At 36.1% G+C, this 23,325-nt stretch overlaps 1 protein-coding gene across 5 annotated transcripts in view; it reads left to right on the top strand.

Moving 5' to 3' along the window:
• The window catches only part of EXOC6 (exocyst complex component 6), a 218,203-nt gene that overhangs the window by 53,083 nt on the left and 141,795 nt on the right, over positions 1-23,325 (top strand). For 4 of the 5 annotated variants that reach the window (XM_023226255.2, XM_023226256.2, XM_023226257.1 and 1 more), the window contains 4 exons: positions 759-804; positions 10,933-11,137; positions 16,293-16,448; positions 20,873-20,941. In XM_023226255.2, coding sequence (XP_023082023.1) covers positions 759-804; positions 10,933-11,137; positions 16,293-16,448; positions 20,873-20,941 — 476 coding nt within the window. Of the gene's footprint in view, positions 1-758; positions 805-2,148; positions 2,178-10,932; positions 11,138-16,292; positions 16,449-20,872; positions 20,942-23,325 lie in introns of those variants that run through there. The other variant, XM_023226259.1, reaches the window with a different exon arrangement.

The following is a 23,325-nucleotide window of genomic DNA, read 5'->3' as shown; positions in this document are numbered from 1 at the left end:
TGTAGAGGGAAAGCAAAGTGTGTACTCATTCTGCACTTCGAAATTCTAAGTTTAAAGGGTAATCTACGTGGTTTAAAACCCTTTTGGTGACACTATATTATCTTGGCAAAGATTAATTTATTGAATAATTGCATTCCTTTCTATCAAACAATTACATTTGATAGAAAAGATGAAATGAATCAAGATACTTTGTTATGTTTATTTCTGGCTGTATTATAATTTACTCCTACTGCTGTAAGCTTTTGACATTTTTCATTCTTTGTGGATTTGGTATAAACTTTTGTTTATAGTGAGTTTAACACAAGTGTGTTATTTTGTTTGGTATGTTGTATGTTGAGTCAAAAATCAATGAATCTCACACTCAACTTTCTCTCTCAAATAACTAAAGTCTAAAGTGCCAGTTCTATTTCAGGGAAGAAACGTTAGTAATTTCTGGATAGGATAATTGTTAGCAGGCTAATGTCTCAGTTATATGTGTTAACATATACAAGTGTTCCAGGTTCAGTGTAATACATCTATGTGTATGTGTGTGTGTGTGTGTGTATGTGTGTATATATAATAAAATGTTCAGTATATAAGGAAATTAAAATGTTTTTATATACTTGAAGTATTTAACATTTTATTTGAAAATATTAGCCTAACTCAAGGTGTAGAAGTCTAATGAATTTGTAATATACTCTTTCCTGTTTGATTATTTTCATCTCTCAAAATATTTTCTTTTCATTTTGAAAGCTAAAATGTTATATTTTTTAATGCAGTGCTAGAAATGTACAGTAAGCTGAAAGAACAGATGAGTGCCAAAAGGTGAGTTGGTTTTTTTTTCTTATTGTTTTAAATAAGAATTTTTTCTATTATTGAAAGGACAGATATATTTACTATAAATCATAGTGAATCATGAGTTTTGCTGTCCTCATTACCCTAACCTTTGTACTTAAAATTCATGCATCAGGATAATCCACTAAAGCAAATCTTAGCCTTTTATTAATGAATCATTGTCCTTTATAAATGATATAAATGATTAGTAATGTTGATCAAGGACAAATAGCTGAACAGGAATGAAAATATTGATTAACTTACCAACATACTAATATTGCATGTAACTAAGGGCTAGGTGCATATTGTGGAAGGAAAAGAGTGTAGGCAGTTATATTTTGACAATCTGGGTGAATGTAGTACAGATTCTGTACTACAGATTCTGTTTTATAACTCAAATGCATATATGACAGATGAAAAAGAAAGTAATTTAAAGTAGTTTATTGATTGCCATAGGAGCACTGGATATAGTGATGTTTAAAATATTTTAAAGACGAACAATTTTGGCCAGGTATCGTGGCTCATGCTTGTAATCCCAGCACTTTGGGAGTCTGAGGCAGGAGGATCACTTGAACCCAGGAGTTTGAGACTAGCCTGGGCAATATAGGGAGACTTCATTTTGACCCCCACCCCCTAAAAAAAGAAAAGAAAAGAAAAAAAAAAACGATTCAGAAGTAACATAGAAAAACCAGAATAAATGAGACAGTTTGGACTAGGGAAAAAATGATTTCTTCTTGGTTAGTAACTACTTAATTATCAGAACACATCATATACAGACCTATAGTAAAAGGTGTGTGTGTGTTCTGCTTCATGGTGCTACGTGCTGAATTTCATTAGGCTTTACTAGTTAGTGCAATTTAGTAGAATGATTTTTTCCCTGTAATAAACAAGCCAAAAACTATTCTGAAAGTCTATTTTCTTCACATATGTGTTAATAATATATTCTCTTTTTAAATCAGTGTTATATATCCTCACATTTTAAAGATCCAAATAATTGCTCTGTGTGTGTGCTGCAAAACAACAACAACAACAACAAAAAACAGATATCACTTTTCCTATTTCCCATTCACCATTCCTTCTTTATAGAAGCAAAAACTTTTACCTCTTTTAATGGATTATTTTGGTATTTACATTTATGTCTTTAAATAACTAACTTTTAATTATTACCATATTATTTTCCAGTTTGGGACATTATTGGTTTTTCAGTAATATAATCTAATGTTTGTACTCACATTTTCTCAACTATCCCCAAAATGTGTTAGGTCTTTTTCCCTTCCTGAAAACATTAATTGGTATGTGTTCTTTTGTCCCTTTTAATCTAGAACAGTCCTCCTGTTCTTTGTTGTTTTCATGGAAGACTCCAGGTCAGTTCTCTCGTAGACCAGGGCATTTTGGATTTATCTAGTTGTTTCTTCATGTTTAGATTCAGGTTAAAAGATTTTGGCAAGAGTATGACATAATTTATATCTCACATTGCATGACATCAGGAGGCTTATACAGTCATGTTGTCTTTAGGTTATGCTAAATTTGATCATTTGGTTAAGGGGAAGTCTACCAGATGTCTTTTGAAAAAGTATATTTTTCTCTTTGCAATTAGTAAGTAATCTGTGGGTCCTGTTTCCTAACAGCTTTTCATCCAGTAGTTTTATCATTCTTGCCTTAATCCATTATTATATTGGATTTGCAAGATGTTGATTTTAAAAATGCTATTATTTCTTTAACATTTATCGGCCGGGCGCGGTGGCTCAAGCCTGTAATCCTAGCACTTTGGGAGGCCGAGACGGGCGGATCACAAGGTCAGGAGATCGAGACCACCCTGGCGAATACGGTGAAACCCCGTCTCTACTAAAGAATACAAAAAACTAGCCGGGCGACGAGGCGGGCGCCTGTAGTCCCAGCTACTCGGGAGGCTGAGGCAGGAGAATGGCGTAAACCCGGGAGGCGGAGCTTGCAGTGAGCTGAGATCCGGCCACCGCACTCCAGCCTGGGCGACAGAGCCAGACTCCGTCTCAAAAAAAAAAAAAAAAAAAAAAAAAAAAAAAAAAAAACATTTATTAACTGGCTTTTTTATGTATAAAGAAGAGCTTTTTATTCCCCACCACCACCTTTTTTCTTTTTTTCCTGATTATTGTTGTGAACTTATGCATTTTAAAAATAAAAATTTATTATTGTCATTATTCATTTTGATGCACAAATTGTTTCAAATTTAACAAGAGAAACTCAGATTAGTTCGTGTGTCTCTGTCTTTGAGTATTTTTGTGTTTATCGTACAGTAAGATGTTTGAAGCTCTCATTGTGCTTTTTTTTTTTTTTTTTTTTTGCCTCAGATCTGGAAGCAGCCATTCTCCAGGGGACCCTAGCTCCTTTTAGTATTAATGGTATTTAGAAACTAAGATGTATAGGTTGGGAGCAGTGGCTTACACCTGTAATCTCAGCACTTGGGAGGCTAAGGCAGGCAGATCGCTTAAGCTCGAGAGTTTGAGACCTGCCTGGCCAACATGGTAAATCCCCATCTCTACTGAAAAACAAACAAACAAAAATAACTGGGCATGGTGGCGTGTGCCTGTGGTCCTAGCTACTAGGGGATTGTGGGGGGTGGGTGCTGAGGCAGGAGGATCTCTTGGGGCAGGGAGCCAGTTTCAGTGAGCTGAGATTGACCCACTGTACCCCAGCCTGGGTGACAGCGAAACCCTGTCTCAAAAGAAAAACAAAAACAAAAACAAGGAACTAAGATGTATGTGTGTGACTTATTACACACACACACACACACACAGTTTGAAGTTGTCAGTTTGTGACCTACCTTTTCTCTCTTTTAGAACCTTCTCTTTGTCCTCTGTGGTCTATCATTTCCTGATGATGTACTTTGATGTGAGTCTATTTACCTTCTTTGTGATGGGTACTTAGTGAGCCTTCTTTTAATCTGGAAATTATCCTTTAAATCTCATAATATCCTTAAGCATTAGGAAGTTTTTTTGAATTATTTTTTTCCTTCTGTCTTCTTCATTATTTCTCTAGGATATTAATAGTTCAGTCTTCTAGATTGGTTCTCTAATTTTCTTATCTCTTCTTTGACATTTAAAAATCTCTTGGTCTGCTTGCTCTTTTTTCTATGAGATTATTTCATCTTTACCTTCCAAAGGTGGTGCTGATTTAAAAAAATTTCTGCTGATTTTTAATTTGTAGGAGCTCTTTTATGATCTTCAATTTTTTTTTCAGATAGCCTCTTGTGTTTACTTTTTAGAAATTCTTGGAGTTGTAGACTTATGACTTGTGCATTTTTGTTTATGTTATACTAAAATAAACATACCTGTGTAGCCACCAGGTTTAAGATGTTGAATGTTATTGCCGCCCAAAAGCTTTCTTATACTTCCTCATAGTCACCGCCACCAAAACAAGATACAGAATACTTCCGTCACCCCCCCCCCAGTTTGCTCATACCTCTTTCCAATTTCTCCTCCCTTCTCTAGAAATAACCGCTTTCTGAGTTTTAGCATCATAGATTAGTTTTGTTTGTTTTTAGAACTGATTTAAATGGAATCTTCTTCACTCCTGATAATGTTTTTAAAATTCGTCTGTGGTTGCATAGTTTCTTTTTATTGCTAGAATTTGTTTATGTATCCATTAGTTGCTATTTGGGTAGTTTCAGGTTTTGCGGGTATTATGAATAAGACTGCCATGAAACTAAGGTACAAGTCTTTTTTATAGGGATATGTTTATATTTCCATTTAGTAAGTATATAGGAGTAGAATTGCTCAGTGATAGCATAAATGAATGCTATACTTTTTAAGAAACCGTTAAATACTTTTCTATTTAAGATATGATTTGAAAAATAGACTTTTAAAATATAATTTAAAAAATAATTATTCTAGTAGTACCATTTATACTTCCATTAGCAATGTATTAATAAAAGAATTTCATTTGCTTCACATCCTTGCAAATTAGTTTGTTCTAGTTGAGCCATTTTGGTAAGTATACAATAGTATCTCATTGTTGCAATTTGCATTTTCCTGATGACTGATTGTTTATAGATTGGAGTAAACAGATTTATTTATTTATTTATTTTACCACCAGTGAAATCAGAGGTAGAAAAATCATGGGTTTAGACTGTAGAAAGAAAGAATTTAGGTTAGACACAATGCAGGGCATCTAGATGTAAAGGTTTGGGAATGTTGAATTTTGGTGGCAAGAAAACCTTTGGAATTGGCTTCTCTAGAGATCTTTAAGTATCATAAGTGCCTTTTTATTTGGTATTTGGCTGTTTGTATGTTTTCTTTTGTGAAGTGTCTGTTCACATCTTTTGCTTAAACTTCTTATTTAATAGATTTTATGTTTTAGAGCAGTTTTAGGTTTACAGAAATATTAAACACAAAGTACAGAGTTGCCATATACTTTTCTCTTCTTTCCAAGCAGTTTTTCGTTATTAATGTCCTGCATTAATATGGCACATTTACTGTAACTGATGAACCAATATTGATACATAAGTATTTACCAAAGTCCATAGTTTTACAGTAGAGTTCACTCTGTGTTGTACAGTTCTGTGGATTTTGGCAGACATACATCATGTATCCATTACAGTATCATACAGAATAGTTTCACTGCCGAAAAATTTCCTGTATTCCCTATCTTTCCCCATCCTTCCCAGCTGTGAACCCCTGCCAATAACTGAACTTTGTACTGTTTCTATAGTTTTATCTTTTCCAGAATGTCAGATAGTTGAAATAACATAGTATATATATAACATGTTCAGACTGGCTTATTTCACCTGACAATATGCATTTAAGATTCCTCTATGTCCTTTCGTGACTTGACAACTTATTTCTTTTTTAATCACTGAATAATATTACATTGTATGGATGAACCATAGTTTATCCATTCACCTACTGAAGGACATCTTGGTTGCTTCTAAGTTTTGGCAATTGTGAATAAAGCTGCCATAAACATTTGTGTGCAGGTTTTATGGACGTAAATTTTTAATTAATTTGGGTAAATACCTGGGGATGCGATTGCTGGATCATATGGTAAGAGTATGTTTAGTTTTGTAAGAATCTGCCAAACTGTCTTCAGAAGTGGCTGTACTATTTTGCACTCCCACCAGAATAATGAGAGTTTCTGTTGCTCCACATCCTCCGCAGGATTTAGTGTTGTCATTGTTTCGGATTTTGCATGTTCTAATAGGTGTGTAATGATATCTCGTTGTTACTTTAATTTGTAATTCACTAATGACATATGATGTTGAGCATCTTCTCACATGTATGTCTTCTTTGGCGAGGTGTACAAGTCTTCTGATCACTTTTTAATTTGGTGGCTTAATTTTGAACTGTTGAGTTTTAAGTGTTCTTTTTATGTTTTGGATACAAGTCCTTGATTCAATTTGTGTTTTGAACATATTTTCTCCCAGTCTGTGGCTTGTTTTTTCATTTTCTTAACAGTGTCTTTAAAGAGTAGAAAGTTTTAGTTTTAATGAAATTAAATCAGAAAAGTCCAATTTACCTTTTTTCTTTCCCTCATGGATTGTGCTTTGGTGTTTCTAAAAACTAATTGCCAAACCTAAGGTCATCTAAAATTTCGCTTGTGTTATCTTCTAGAGTCTTAGAGTTTTCTGTTTTACATTTAGGTCTGTGATCCATTTTGAATTAATTTCTATAAAAAGTGAAGGTCATTGTTTACATTTATTTGTTCACTTTTTTGCATGTGAATGTCCAGTTATTCCAGCAGCATTTGTTGAAAGAACTACTCTTTTTCCATTGAATTTCCTCAGTTAACTGTATTTGTGTATTTCTGTGCTTTCTGTTTCATTTTATTGACCTACTTGTTAATCCTTTTGCCTTTACCATACAGTCTTTAATATTGTAACTTTATACAGTATTAAGTCTTGAAGTTGGGTAGTGTCAATCTATCCTTCAACTTTGTTCTTCAATATTGTGTGGCTATTCTGGGTCTTTTGCCTGTCTATATAAACTTCAGAATCACGTTGTTGATATTCACAAAGTAAGTTGCTGGGGTTTTGATTGGGGTTGCATTGAATCTGTAGATCAAGTTGGGAAGAACTGATATCTTGATGATACTGAGTCTTCCTATTCATTAATATGGAATATCTTTCCATTTATTTAGATTTTCTTTAATTACTTCTATCAGAGTTGGTATTAGTTCCAGAAAATTTTTGTTGAAGGTTTTTACATAGATACATTTCATGTTACCTGCAGAGACTTTTGTTTCTTTTTTCAGTCTTATTGCCTCTTTTTTCTTGTCTTATTTCACTAGCTGGTACTTGCACATAGTCTGATGTTGACTAGGAATGGTGAGAGGGAACATCTTTGCCTTGTTCTCAATCTCATGGGGGAAAAGCATCTTGTTTCCCACCATTAAGTATGATACTAGTTTTGTATAATTTGTGTTTCTTTAAATTTGTTAAGGCATGTTTTGTGGCCCAGAATGTATCTGTCTTGATGTTCCATGTGAGCTTGAGAAGAATGTGTATTTTGTAGTTGTTGGATGAAGTATTCTATCAGTGTCAATTAGATCCAGTTGATTGATGGTACTGTTCAGTTCAACTATGTCCTTATTGAATTTCTACCTGCTGGATCTGTCAATTATTGTTAGAGGCTTACTGAGGTCTGCACTTGTAATAGTGTATTTATTTATTTTCCATTACAGTTCTATTAGTTTTTGCTTCACATATTTTGATGCTCTGTTGTCAGTTACATACACAATAAAGATTGCTATGTCTTCTTGGAGAATTGACTATTTTATCATTATGTAATGTTCTTTATCCCTAATAATTTTCCTTGCTTTGAAATCTGTTTCATCTTAATATAGCTGATCTACCTTTCTTTTGATTAGTGTCAGTATGGTATATCTTTCTCTATCGCTTTGTTTTTTATCTCTTTGTGTCTGTACATTTGAAGTGATTCAGACATCATATAGTTGTGTCTTATTTTTTTCCACTTAGAATTTAATAAAAATTTCGTACTTTTTCATGTATCTTGTAAATTTTTTTGTATGCAGGACATTGTATTTAAAAAGAATAAAAGAGACTGAAGTAACCAATTCTATGGTAGGACAAACTCTGGTGAAATGGAAATGCCCAAGGGAAGGCAAATGAAGTAAGAACAGTGGCATAATTTGTACTTTGTAGGCCAGAGAATCATTGGAGTACTCACATGTTCTCTATTTAGTGATGACACGTACATTTTTTGAAGTATCTTGTATTTATAAAAACAGACACCTTGTCAGAGGTTTAGTATATAGGAAAATTTGGTCTACTGTTGTTTATTTTTAAAAATCAGAGACTTAACATTCCAATTATAAGGACATCATTACCTTATAATAAAAGACTTTACAGATAGGGTAATAATTTGTTTTAAAATAATTTATAAGGTAAATTCCATTATATATTGTTGAATAGGGTATGTGCTTATAGAACTGGAAGTGTAGATATATAACTGGATGGAAATGTGACCAAATGCTGATGAGTTAATTACAACATGATAACGTCAGATCATAGGTGCTTTTTATATTCTCCTTTTAGGTTTTGTATTTGTCTAGTGGTTATGGATTACTGTTACAATTTTGTAAAAACAGTGTTAAGTGTATCTAAAGGAGAAATGGTAATCTATTGTGGTGTCATTTTTGCTTGCATTTAGAAACAGATAAAACATAGGAGATTTGTGGCTAAATTTTAGAAAGGATCCAGGGCCTGGTCTCTGACTTCTGCTTTCTGTCTAAGATGATAAACTTTCCATATATCTTCACCGGAACTTTCCCAGAAAGCAGGGTCTGAGGTAAAAATAATATATTTTACTACTTTTTAAGGAAGTATAATCCTAGGGAAGTTCCCTGAATCCTAGTTTTAGGGAAAGGGAAATGAGACAGGAAATCAGTTGAGAGAGCAAATATGAGAGTGAGTTATTGAGTTATTTAAATACCTTTAGGGAGGATTGTATATGTTTTTGCAAATCATAACCTTCCCTCCAGGAAGAGGAAAGGAGACCTTATCTCTGACTTGCTTTTCTTATTGGTTAAGAGTTCAACCCCCTGACATTAACTCTCCACATTTCTGGGTTGTGTGTATGTGGGTGCTAGGTAAGTCTTATGACCTCTCATGAATCTGATAATGTCTCATGGGAGCACCAAGATGGGAGGTGAGAGATGAGCAGCATGAAGGGAGGCACAGTTGTGCTATGAAGTAAGTTGACTGTGTCTGTGGTATGTTGCAAAAACTACTGGTAATATTTTTCATTTATTCTACACCACTTAGGATTTTGAAATCCTATTTTGAAATGCATTTTGAAATACATTATAGACATTAGCATGAATTTTCAGAAACCATACCTGTTGTAGAGAGAATACTTTTGAAATATGCCTAGTTCATATAAAATCAGGAAATTAGTCCAGGATCAGGTAGTGTGATTTGACTGTTGATTGATCTGTTGCATCTAAAATGTTATGGGTTATACTGAAAATACCTAATTCATTATTTCACTTCATCTAAGCCTTTAATATCTCAGGCATTATCAAAATTATTGTAATGACAGCTCTCCCACCCATACCACCACCTAAATATTTTAGTTTCTGACCAAATGTACGTTTTGTTTCCATTATAAGCATGCTGATGTTTACCAAGATAAAATTTAGATAGTCTGATTTTTAAATTAGTGGTCATATTTTGTGACAATTTACAGAATATACTCTGTCTTTGAGAGTATATGCCAGAAAACTAATTGGTATTTTAAAACAGCTTTTGAATATAACGTCTTTTTTGTTTTGTTTTGTTTTTTCTGTTTTGAGAAAGTTTCTTACTCTGTCACCCAGGCTGGAATGCAGTTGCATGATCTCACTGCAGCTGCTACCTCCCAGATTCAAATGATTGTCATGCCTCAGCCTCCTGAGTAGCTGGGATTACAGGTGTGCACTGCCATGCCCGGCTAATTTTTGCATTTTTAGTAGAGACAGGATTTCATAACGTTGGTCAGGCTGGTCTTGAATTCCTGATCTCAGGTGACCCGCCCGCCTTAGCCTCTCAAAGTGCTGGGAATACAGGTGTGAGCCACCACACCTGGTGGGTCTTTTCAGCTTAATTTTGTTTTCACTTATATCTTATAGTTTCTATCAACTTTGTTTTGCTTTTTTTGTACATTAGTTAATGCCTTTTCCCACTTTTAATGTCATCCAGTTCAGTAGAAAGATATAGTAATGCTATGTAATTAATTTTTAAAGTTCTTCTGCCTAACTCTCAAATAGATTTTTGGTGGTGAGTATTATTGTAGGAAACTGACAGTTTGGTAAGGTCTCAATCCTGCTACCAATTAATATGGTATCTTGACCAAATTATATACTCTTTTTCTGTGTTTCAGTTTTCTCATCTATAGAATGCTACTTGTAATATCTGCCAAAGAAGTGTACCTCATAGAAGTCTAAAGAGAACTGAATTATGTATATGAAAATATATGTCAATTTATCTAGGGCAAAGGCTATACTAATTGCTGTATACCCAGCATGTCACACTGTGAAATAGTAGCCCCCAAAGCCCGAAAAATAGTCAGTAAATATTTGTTGAATTGAAAAAGTACTCTACCAGTGTGGATTTTTACCTGTTTATGTGTGTGTGTGTGTGTGTGTTACTTAACAGTATTTCTAATTGCCTTAAATAGTAGTATGACTTTTTTTAAAAGTTAAATAAATTTTATTTTAATTAGAATTATATTCAAGTTATATACTTTTTTGTATGGTGAATCCATGTGGACGGGTATTAGGATGGGAGATAGAATACAAAATCATATAGCAAATCACTAAATGTTGTAATTCAGAAATTTGAAACAATTATACATATTCATTTAAGGTATTGAGATGACTGTGATAATGCTTTTGATGTTATAGATTCAGATGAAGTGAAATAAGGAAGTTTTACATTAATGTATGCCATGAACTTTGAGCCTGTGGCTTGTTTATGTGGTTTATAGTCTGTCCTTGACAAATAGATGTAAATATTAATTTTACTTATTTTAACTATGACTAGGTCCTTTTTAATGAATGATCGGTGTAAGACTGATTATTTAGACTTACTTGTAAATTTACTGTGATAAGAACTTTTTATAGAGTTTTCTTTTTACCTTCTCACAGGTACTATTCTGCCCTAAAAACTATGGAACAATTAGAGAATGTGTACTTTCCCTGGGTTAGTCAATACCGGTTTTGTCAGCTCATGATAGAAAATCTTCCCAAACTCCGTGAGGATATTAAAGAAATCTCCATGTCTGATCTCAAAGACTTTTTGGAAAGCATTAGAAAACATTCTGACAAAATAGGTGAAACAGCGATGAAACAGGTGAGATTAAAAATAATTTTGATTTAATATTGTTTAGTAATATAGGATCTGGAAAATATCCAAAGTTTACTTCTTTAACTTACATAAAATGCTTATTTTTGTTTTACCTTTTTCTTTTCTTTTCTGGTTATTGTTTAGAAAGGATTCTATCAATGTTTTCTTTGGCTTCACAGTTACTCCTTTTTTAAGTAAAATCAGTCTAACTTAAATTCTTTAGTTACCACCTGAACTGTCAGCATTCTTCTCCATATATATGGTGTTATATTATCCTTTATCACCAGCCAAATCTGGTATAGAATTAGCTAAACAGTGGCAGCCACAGAGGCAAGTGGGAGCCTTTTTATGCTAAGATTCTAAACTGTTCTCTATTTAAAACAAATTAAAAATATTAACCATGAATTAAAAACTATTATAGTTCAATAATGAATGGACAAACAATGGGAAAAGCCTCAGCAGTTATGAAGTTAATATATCTACCTTCTGAGTCAGCAGTTCCACTGCTAGGTGTTTATCAGTGAGAAACAAAAAACATGGCCTCATGATATTCATAGCATCTTTGTTCACAGTTAGCCCCAAACTGGAAACAACCCAAATGACTATCAGAAGGAGAATGGATACATAAATTGTGGTATATTCATATAGTGGAGTACTACCTAGCAATAAAAATGAATGAATTACTGATAATGCAACAGCATGTATAAATCTCACAGATATGTTGAGCCACAGAAATTGAATGCAAAAAGGCACAAATTGTGTGATTCCATTTTTATTGCCATTCAAAAGCAGGTAAAACTAAGATAAAAAAATCAGAACAGTGGTTACCTCTGGGTGGGGAAATTGCCTAGGAAAGGACACAAGGCGACTTTCTGGGGAGATGGAAATGTTTTATACCATGATAAAAATATATTTGTCAAACTTGTACAGATCTTAGCTATATATTTCAATGTATATACATCTTACTTAAACAAACTATAAATAGAAAACTATAAAAAATAATTTGGGGCTGGGCGGGGTGGCTCACGCCTGTAATCCCAGCACTTTGGGAGGTCGAGTCGGGCGGATCACGAGGTCAGGAGATCAAGACCATCCTGGCTAACGTGGTGAAATCCCGTCTCTACTAAAAATATAAAAAAAATTAGCCGGGTGAGGTGGCGGTTGCCTGTAGTCCCAGCTACTCGGGAGGCTGAGGCAGGCGAATGGTGGGAACCTGGGAGGCGGAGCTTGCAGTGAGCTGGGATCACGCCTCCAGACTGGGTGACAGAGTGAGACTCCGTCTCAAAATAATAATAATAATAATAATATAATAATAATAATTTGGAGTGTATATAAAGTTATAGATGAAACAAGAATGTAAAAATATCAGTTGAAGATAAGTGATGGGAGTTCATGATATTAATCTGTTTGAAATTTTTAATAATAAGTTTAAAAAATTAAATTTTCTAAGAGCTGTTAAAACTCATAATAATTATAATGTCATAGAAATAGAACAGTGCCCAACACCATTTCTTCTTTTTGTCTTTACATTGCACACTGTTATATGATTTCTAATGCTTGATTTTGTTCCCCCAAATGTTACAAACTACTTTGGAAACTCCTCAGTTTTTCTTACTGATTGCCTCTGGTCAGTGAGGGTCTTCCCCATTGGAGAGCTCCTCACCATTATATTCTTCCCTTCAATATTACAGTGTTTTCAATACTATTTCTCCTACCTCTGGCCAAGGAAATCTGTGCATGCCATGGGAGTTAAAAACACAACCACTTGGTAAATTTCTTCAGTATGAGAATGCAAACAGTTTAAAGTTCGAATTTCATTATAGATTTTAATTACAAGTGTCAATATTAAACTTGTCTTCTTTGACTTGTTTTTCATAGACCAGTTTTGGATTCTTTCCACTTAGGGAGTCCATCAAATCATGGACCCTAGGATTTAAGATTTACAATAATTTATTTCTGGGAGAGAATAGAGTTTCTTGGTCCACTATCATTTTTTCCTCATAAAAGTCATCAAGCTCCCTATCATTGCAATTTAAACAGTCATTTCATACAGAAACCTTTTCTTAGCATCTCTCTGTGGGGATGTTTTTCCTTACAATTTCTTCTTTCGGAAATAACTTCCACAGAGTTGAGAAATTAGACAGTTTTCCTTCTAGTGAGAGTTAGACTTCTCAAGATTTGATAAGAAAAATTGTATTTTGTTCTGTCTTGGTGTCCCTTCAGGCCACCTTTCAATTTCTTATGGGTTTCTCTCTGTGTATGCGTGTGTGTGTGTGTGTGTGTGAGTGTGTGTATGAGAAACCTCCTGAAGTCTCTCATCAGCTCTGCTCAGTTTGGCAGAGTCACAGTTTAGTTCTGGAATCTTATAGGTGGCATGAGTGTAAAGCTCATACTTTGCAAAGCAGCTCCCTCCTTTGGGTGCACTCTGTATCCTGTGCTTAATTCTGTGATCTCATATCCCTTTTATGGATGGATGGACTTATGTATTCACTTAAATATCTTATAGCTACCCCCAACTCAGCATTTCTAAAACTAAACCCATTCTCTTTTTCCTAAGTCTGTTTTTCTTGTATTTGCTATCTCAGATAGTAGTGTCTCCTGTTTCCACAATCCAGTAACTGGGGAGTATTTTAAACTTTTCAGGAGTATTGATACTGTTAATGTTATTTGTTACTAAGTCCTACTTAGTTACTATCAGTTCTGCTTCTAAATACCTGTAGATTCTGTTTCCCCCCTACATAACTGAACTGTTATATAGAATCATTTGTTTTCCTTATCTGTATCTATATGCTCTTTTCCTTTTGGTTACTGTCCTAAAATGCAAACAGGACCACACCACTTCATCTTAAGTGATTCCCTGTTACCTTTTACTTAAGTCCAAGTTCCTCAGTCTCATCTTGCTACTTGTCTCCCTTTTATGCTCTAGCATATCTGCTGTCTTAAGATTTTGGAATATACTAACTGTTCACCGAGAATGTCTTCCATTCTTTCACATTGCTCAGTCTCATGAATTCCTGCTTTTTCCTCCCAGAAACTGGCTTGAGCATCACCTTGTCTGTGAAATCTTCTGCCATCACCATTACACTACTGCCAGTGAGAGATGGTCACTTCATCCTCAGTGTGTATACCATTGTACTTTTCACACTACAATTTTTTTTTTTTATGTTCTTAACTAGGCTGTGAATTTTTTAAGTGAAGGATTTTGCCCTGCTTATTTTTGCCTTCCTGGGATCTAGCTATTATGCCTAACATGAGTGGCACAAAAAAGTTATTTTTGAAAATTAGTTTAGAGCTGAGTTTTAGATTTTCTAGGGAGAATTTTAAAAATTCTAATATGAGAGATGAATCCAGTCTTGTCTGATGTTTAATTAGCAATAGATATCTAAAATTTATATTGGGTAAGTTAACATTTTCCATATGATGTTCTCTGGCACACATTTTAATATTGCTCTCTAGGGCGGGGGTTCCTAGCCCCCCAGCCGCAGGCTGGTACCTGTCTGTGGCCTGTTAGTAACCAGGCCACACAGCAGGAGGTGAGTGGCTTGCTAAAGAGGATTACTGCCTGAGCTCCGCCTCCTGTCAGATCAGGGGCATTCGATTCTCATAGAAGCGCGAACCCTATTGTGAACTGTGCATGCGAGGCATCTAGGTTGTGCACTCCTTATGAGAATCTAATGCCTGATCATCTGAGGTGGAACAGTTTCATCTGAAACCATCCCCCAACAAGAGAAGGCTGAGGACCACTGCTGTAGGGAGAACAAAGGGACTAAATAGTCACATAAATTTTGGAAACCTAGGTTAAATAAAGTTAAACAGATTTATTTACTTATGAATTGTAAATCTCCTAGGAGGAGGATACAATATGTAATATTTATATAACTCATTTGAGCTTAGAACCCTTTTTTCAAGGAACATGTGTTTTTACTGTGTGAATGGTTAGTTTTGTGCATAACATAATTTGGAAACAGTACTCTAAATAAATGGTTTTATACTCTGAGGACCGAGAATCATTGACAAAGTTAGTTTGGGCCCAGAGGGTAAGGGAATACATAGGAGTGATAATAATTTTCTCCAGTACGAGCCTCTGGGGGGCAGCCAGGATCAAAGTGGAGGGAAGAGAAGAGCCAGATTACTGCAACTTGCATGGTCTGATCACCTAAGAGTAGAGAAGGGCTGATAGGCAGTTACATATGCCTTAGAGAGAACTCACCTAAAAGAGAACAGAATAGCAACAATCTGACTCATCGAAACAGAGAGAATGTCTTGCAGTGTGTAAGGAAATTAAAATCCTGGAATTAAGTTTATATTTTTTTCTATTTCTGGTAATGAAGTTCTGATAGGGAAGTATTACTAAAATACCTAAAAGTATGAGGGTTCTCAACTTTTTATTCTGTGTAAATGTTGTTTTTTGTCAGTGATCAGTTGTGGGATAACAGCTTCTGCATTCTTCGTCTTCCCAAACTGGGCATTTTCAGTGGGAAGTAAAATAAGCATGCAACCTGATGTTGTAGTTCCTTCTGTGAGGTTAATGGCTAATTAAGGAAGTTGGGAGTATGGCCAAAGAGTGTTGGCCAGTCTTCCTTGCCAACACACAATATGCTAACTGAGGAAATACATAGTTCTACGTAATTTTAAGACTGTTTAAAAAGGAAGAGAAGCTGGGTGTGATGGGTCACACCTGTAATCCTAGCACTTTGGGAGGCCGGGGCAGGCGGATTGCTTGAGCTGGGGGTTTGAGACCAGCCTGGGCAACATGGCAAAACCCCATTTTACAAAAAGTACAAAAACAAAAACAAAAAAATAAAAAAACATTAGCTGGATGTGGTGGTGTATGCCTGTAGTCCCAACTCCTCTGGAGGTTGAGGTAGGAGGATCACCGAAGCCTGGGGAGGTTGAGGCTGCAGTGAGCTGTGATGGTGCCACAGTACTCTTCCAACCTGAATGATAGCGTGAGACCCTGTTTTTTTTGTTTGTTTGTTTTTGTTTTTGTTTTAAAAAGGAAATGAGAAGACAAAAATCATGAATGAGAAAGGGGACACCACTATAGATTCTATACCTACAGACATTAAAAAGATAAAAAAGAACTATAAACAAATTTTTTGAACCAATTTTGACCACAATCAGTTTTGAAATAATCTGAATTTTTCTGTCTTCAAAATAGGCACAGCATCAGAAAACCTTCAGTGTTTCTCTGCAGAAACAAAATAAAATGAAATTTGGGAAGAATATATATATAAATCATGATAGGATTTCAGAGGAAAGGAATGAAAGTGTATTGAAACATTCACTTGAAGAAGAGGATGAGAATGAAGAGGAGGTGATGGGTTTCCTTCTTTCTTTTCTATTATTAGATAATTTTTTTTTCTTTTGGATTGTCATGTACATTTGTGTGATTCAGTCTTCCCATATGCAAAATGAATTTATGTTGTAAAAGTTGTCAGAGTCAAAATGGAGTCATGTGTGTCAAACTTTGACAAAATAGAGGCTGAGAAGGCCGTGAAGGGAGGGCTGTCATGGATGATTTGCCTGGTATCAGGAACTATCACAATAAAGTTTTTGAAATCATAGCTTACTGCATCAGCCCTGCAAAGACAGCTAGCCACTTATATGTGAACAATTGTCTGTTTCAAAACAGGCCAGGCACAGTGGCTCACACCAGTAATCCCAGCACTTTGGGAGGTTGAGGTGGGTGGATCACTTGAGGCAGGAGTTCAAGACCAGTCTGGCCAACATGGTGAAACTCTGTCTCTACTAAAAATATAAAAATTAGCTTGGCGTGGTAGTGGGCACTTCTAGTCCCAGTTACTTGGGAAGCTGAGACACGAGAACTGCTTAAACCCAGGAGGCAGAGATTGCAGTAAACCAACATTGTGCCACTGTACTCCAGCCTGGGAGACAAAGTGAGATTGTATCTCAAAAAAAAGACAAAAAACAAACAACTATCTCACAAGGTCTATCCAAAACTGTAAGGGCCTAACCATAACTCCAAAATTACAAGTCCTTTCTAGCAACTAGTGACACTCACCAGTGAACTTTCTTTCAAAACAATTTGCATAACAATCTGTTTCCCCAATAAAACCCTAACCTTCTTTGTTCTCCAGACATGCCAGAGACCACCCTGGTCTGTGCATGTCCTGGATTGTAATCCTATTTTTTTGTTTATTCTCAAATAAATTTTTTTGCTTGAAAATTTGTCTCTATATATTTTTATTTCAAATTGACAAAGTTAATCAGACTGTACTGAGCTATTAGGGCAAGGGAGTCATCTGAAATGTTAGGCTAGATAATTGACAGATAAACACGATATATTGTAGATTGTATTTGTAAATCTCTGGTAGTGGAATCTGTAGTAAAAGTGTAAATCTAATTTTTTTTTTTGAGATGGGGTCTCACTCTGTCACCCAGGCTGGAGTGCAGTGGCACAACCTCAGCTCACTGCAACCTCTGCCTCCTGGATTCAAGCAGTTCTTCTACGTCAGCCTCCCAAGCAGCTGGGATTACAGGCGTGTGTCACCACGCCCGGCTGGCTAATTTTTGTATTTTTGGTAGAAACGGGGTTTCACCATGCTGGCCAGGCTGGTCTCGAACTCCTGGCCTGGTGATCCGTCCACCTTGGCCTCCCAAAGTGCTGGGATTACAGGTATGGGCCACTGCACCCAAATCTTAATTATTTTTATAGTGATTACTTATATTTGAATTACTTGTTGTCAGATTTTTGTCGTAATGTCTTGTCATTTGACCTAATTCTGGATAGTCTACCTTTTTAAAAAGTTGGTGCTGAAATACTGCAAAATAACTCTAATACGATTAAAGTCTTTTAATGAATAAAAAGTCCTAGTAAGTCTAAAAACCTTAAAATTATCCTTAAATATTTTCTTTCTTTCAACTTCTATATCCAAATTCATTCTCTCATTCTTTTTTTTTTAGAGATAGTGCTCACTCTTTTGCCCATGAGTGCAGTGGTGTAGTCATAGCTCACTACAGCCTGCAACTTCTGGGTCCAAGTGTTCCTCCCACTTTAGTCTCCCGAGTAGCTGGGACTACAAGCATGCCATCACCACGCCTGGCTAATTTAAAAAAAAAAAAAAAAAAATTCTTATAGACACAGAGGTCTCACTGTGTTACCAAGGCTGGTCTTGAACTCAAATTATCTTGGTCTCAAATTATCCTCTCACTCAGCCTCCCAAAGTGCTGAGATTACAGGTGTGAGCCACCATGCCCGGCATCCTATTGCTTTCGAAAGTTTTTTCTACAGGGCCTGATGCCATGGCTCATTCCTGTAATGCTAGGACTTTGGGAGGCCGAGGTGGGCGGATCGTTTGAGCCAGGAGTTCGAGACCTGCCTGGCCAACATGGTGAAACCCCTTTCCTACAAAAAAATACAAAAAAAATGCCAGGTGTAGTGCCTGTATTGCCAGCTACCTGGAAGGCTGAGGTGGGAGAATCACTGAGCCTGGGGAGGTTGAGGATGCAGCGAGCTGTGATCATGTCACTACACACCAGCCTGGGTGACAGAGTGAGACCCCCATTCCAAAAAAAATAAATTATCTCCACAGAATCTTCTATTGAACTTACCTTTTATTGTTGTCTTCAATTTTTTTTTTTTAAATTTAGCTACTGTCATAGGAACCTAGTTATTCCCAATTAATTTATAAGTTTTGCCTTGCCAATGATATTTTAAATTCTTTTTCTAAGGACATAATTAGAATACAGTAAGAACTTTTAGTTGAACCATATGACTGTGTGCTCATGACTGCATTTGTGAATGGATGAACAGCTGGGTGTTTACTATGTGCATTTCTTTCTTTCTTTTTTTTTTTTTTTTTGAGACAGGGTCTTACTCTGCCACCCAGGCTGGAGTGCAGTTGGCATAATCATGGCTTACTGTAACCTCAAACTCTTGTGTTCAAATGCTTCTCCTGCTTCAGCCTCCCAAGTAGTTGGAACTACAGGCACATTTCTGTATATACTATATCCAGCTAAATTTTTTTTTTCTTTTTTCTTTTTTTTGAGACAGAGTCTTGCTCTGTCGCCCGGGCTGGAGTGCAGTGGCCGGATCTCAGCTCACTGCAAGCTCTGCCTCCCGGGTTTACGCCATTCTCCTGCCTCAGCCTCCCGAGTAGCTGGGACTATAGGCGCCCGCCACGACGCCTGGCTAGTTTTTTGCATTTTTTAGTAGAGACAGGGTTTCACTGTGTTAGCCAGGATTGTCTTGATCTCCTGATCTCGTGATCCACCTGTCTCGGCCTCCCAAAGTGCTGGGATTGATTACAGGCTTGAGCCACCGCGCCTGGCCTAAATTTTTTGTCTTTTTTTATAGAGATGGGAAACTGCTGTGTTACCCAGGCTGGTCTTGAACTCCTGGCTTCAAGTGGTCCTTCTGCTTTGGCCTCTTAAAGTGCTGGGGTTATAGGTGTGAGCCACCACACCCGACCACTATGTACATTTCTGCTGTATATCTGAGGATGGGGTGATACATATATACATAGTCACACAAATATATGTAATATATATGTAATATATTTGTGTGAATATGTATGCATGTATGTGTATGTGTGTTTGTATGCATATATATGCATATGTAGTGAATGTCTGCTATTGTACTGAATGCAGACAAATGAACAGCATTAAACAGTTAAATGCCTTCCTAATGTGGAATTAGTATGTCCTGATTAGTCCCTTGAAATTATTATTAGGTTTTTTGTCCCTTTAAATTAAATAAATATTTTTGACATCTGCTTTTTTGTTCTTTCTTAATATTCAGAGGACCTCTGTGTTATTTTCTCCTTTGAGGTTCAGAATGTTGAAAATAGACCATTTAGTCTTCTTACTTCAATTTTCCCCTTCCTGTTCTGTATATCTTTCCTGCTGGGAGCATCACCATCATGCCTTACCCCCAGACCTATACTCTTAGAGGAGCTTGGTTGTTTCCCTGTTCTCTCAGATCGATTTTACTACTATACTGCACTACATTTTGTTTTTATCATTTTTCCTAATAAGCAGTATTATATTAAAAATAATTTAAGTTCACCCTAGAGATTCACGTGGGTACAAATGTGTTCCTTTAAAAAGGATTTATGTATTTCTCAAGTTTGAGAAACTTTATAGTACTACATTTCATCAATTATAAGCCTTTTTTTTTTTATAAGTACCGCGCGCTAACTGATTGCGCCACTGGAGCCACAAGCCTTTTTTTTTTTTCACATAACATTTTGGAATATAGGACACATCTTAAAGTTGATGGTGTTATAGTTTTAAGTGGTAGTGTTTTTTTTCTTTCTTAGCGGTCCGTAAAATAATACTGATAGTGTCTTTAATTCAGTGCAATAATGACCAATCATATGACATAGCTGCCTAAGAACAGGAACTTTGTCTATAGCTAAACCAAAAAATCTATGTATCATTTTTACCCAAAACAGTAATGAGGTATCTAGTTATCCATAGCAATTTTCTGTTAATCTATCATACATATTAAAAATATACAATTTCTCTCCTTTGTTATCTTAAATTGAAAACAGTAAACAATGATAATAAACATACTACAAAGAATAAACTGCTGAAGAAATGCCAAAACAAAATAAAGAAAGTTTTGTGTTTATAGTATATGCTTTCTATGGGGGAATTGAATAAATGTTCTAACATAAAGTTCATTAATCTTTTCGCCTGTCTTTAACTTTACATTATCTAATGGTGGTCTAATGATTTGACCTGTAATTTTTTTTTAAATGGTTTAATTTTCAGGTCTTAACTGTTCAGGATCTTGTTGATTTTTCACCTGTTTATCGATGTTTGCACATTTATTCTGTTTTGGTAAGTATGTTTTATATTTATATATAGCTTTATATTATTTAAAAGGCATATATGTATTTTAAGCCTTAAAAATGGATCATATGCTGTAAATCTTCACATAATTATTTGTGAAATATCCACTGTGTGGAAGGCACTTATATTTTTTGTTTACTTATCATAGTGTAATTTCAAGTGATATACCACTTCATGTCTATTTTAAGAACCTTGTAATAGTTACTTCCGTTTCTCCCTATTGCCTTTGTGCTGTTGTTGCATCACAGTCCCTATAAGTTACTTCTATGTGTGTATTCCATACTACATTGCTCTTATTTTTTATTTAATGTTCCTTTTTTAAAATAACTGCTTTATTGAGGTCTAATTCACATACCAAAACACTTACCCTTTTGGAGTATACAGTTCAGTGGTTTTAGCATATTCACAAGGATGTGCAACCATTACCACTACCTAATTCCAGAAATACTCATTACCCACCCCCCCAACCACTCCCCAAAACACCAAAAACGTATATCTGGCTGTTATTAGGTGGTGTGTTCTATAGATATCTCTTAGGTGTAGTTGATTTATAGGGCTGTTCATGTCTTTTACTTCCTTGTTGGTCTTCTACCTATTCTGTTATTGAAAGTAGAAGTATTGGAGTCTTCAACTATAACTGTTGAATTGTCCATTTTTTCTTTCAGTTTTGCCAGTTTTTTATTCATGTATTTTTAGGGCGTTGTTGGCAGGTGAATATATGTTTATAATTGTTATGTCTTCCTGATGGATTGACCTTTTAAAAAATATCATAAAATATCTTTCTTCATAATGTTTTTTGTCTTAAGGTCTGTTTGGCTTTAGTTAGTATAGCCACTCCAGCTTTCTTTTGAGCACTCTTGGCATAGCATGTTTTTCTCCATCCTTTTACTTTCAGTCTCTTTGTATCTTTGAATCTAAAGTATGTCTCCTCTAGGTAACACATAGTTCAGGCTGTTTTTTTCAAATCCAGTCTGCTGATCTCTGCCTTTTAATTGGAGTGTTTAATTCATTTACATTTAACGTAATTACTGATAAGGTAGGATTTATGTCTGCTATAATATTCGCCATTTGTTTTAACATGTCTTATATCTTTTTTGTTCCTCTATTCCTCCGTTAGTACCCTCTTGTGCATTAAATATTTTCTTTTTTTTTTTTTGTTTTTTTTTTGTTTTGTTTTTGAGACGGAGTCTTGCTCTGTCACCCAGGTTGGAGTGCAGTGGCCAGATCTCAGCTCACTGCAAGCTCCGCCCCCCGGGTTTAGGCCCTTCTCCTGCCTCAGCCTCCCAAGTAGCTGGGACTACAAGCGCCCGCCACCTCGCCCGGCTAGTTTTTTGTATTTTTTAGTAGAGACGGGGTTTCACCATATTAGCCAGGATGGTCTTGATCTCCTGACCTCGTGATCCGCCCGTCTTGGCCTCCCAAGGTGCTGGAATTACAGGCTTGAGCCACCGCGCCCGCATTAAATATTTTCTTATGTACCATTTCATTTCCTTTGTCATTTCCCGTTTTTTTTTTTTTTGTGATGGAGTTTCGCTCTTGTTGCCCAGGGTGGAGTCTAATGGCATGATCTCAAGCTCACTACAACCTCCACTTCCTGGGTTCAAGTGATTCTCCTGCCTCAGCCTCCTGAGTAGCTGGGTTTACAGGCGCCCACCACCACGGCCAGCTAATTTTTTGTATTTTTTTTAGTAGAGATGGGGTTTCACCTTGTTGGCCAGGCTGATCTCAAACTCTTGACCTTAGGTGATCCACCCGTCTTGGCCTCCCAAAGTGCTGGGATTAGAGGTGAAAGCCACCTAGCCTGGCCTATTTTTTTAGTATTTGCCCTGAGGATTGCAATTAACATCTTACTTTACAACAATTTAGTTAGATTAATACCCTCTTCTTTGTGCTACTGTTTTTTCTTTTTTTTTCTTTTCAGACAGGGTCTTGCTCTGTCACCCAAGATGGAGTGCAGTGGCATGATCACAACTCCCTGCAGCCTTAACCTCTTTGGGCTCAAGTGATTCTCTCACTTGTGCCTCCCAAGTAGCTGGGACTACAGGCTCATGCCACCATCCTTGGCTAATGTTTGTATTTTTTGTAGAGGTGGAGTTTACAGTATGGTCTTGCTGTTTTATGCTATAAATTTAATAAACTTTTTCTTTTCTTTTTTTTTTTTTTTGAGACTGAGTCTCGCTCTGTCGCCCAGGCTGGAGTGCAGTGGAGCGATCTTGGCTCACTGCAAGCTCCGCCTCCCGAGTGCACGCCATTCTCCTGCCTCAGCCTCCCGAGTAGCTGGGACTACAGGCGCCCGCCACCTCGCCCGGCTAGATTTTTGTATTTTTTTGGTAGAGACAGGGTTTCACCGTGTTAGCCAGGATGGTCTCGAT

This window comes from Piliocolobus tephrosceles, chromosome 9 (genome assembly GCF_002776525.5).
Source record: "Piliocolobus tephrosceles isolate RC106 chromosome 9, ASM277652v3, whole genome shotgun sequence".
NCBI classification, from domain to species: Eukaryota; Metazoa; Chordata; class Mammalia; order Primates; family Cercopithecidae; genus Piliocolobus; species Piliocolobus tephrosceles.
The sequence above is the reverse complement of the archived record's forward strand: the minus strand, read 5'-3'. Positions and strand labels throughout refer to the sequence as shown.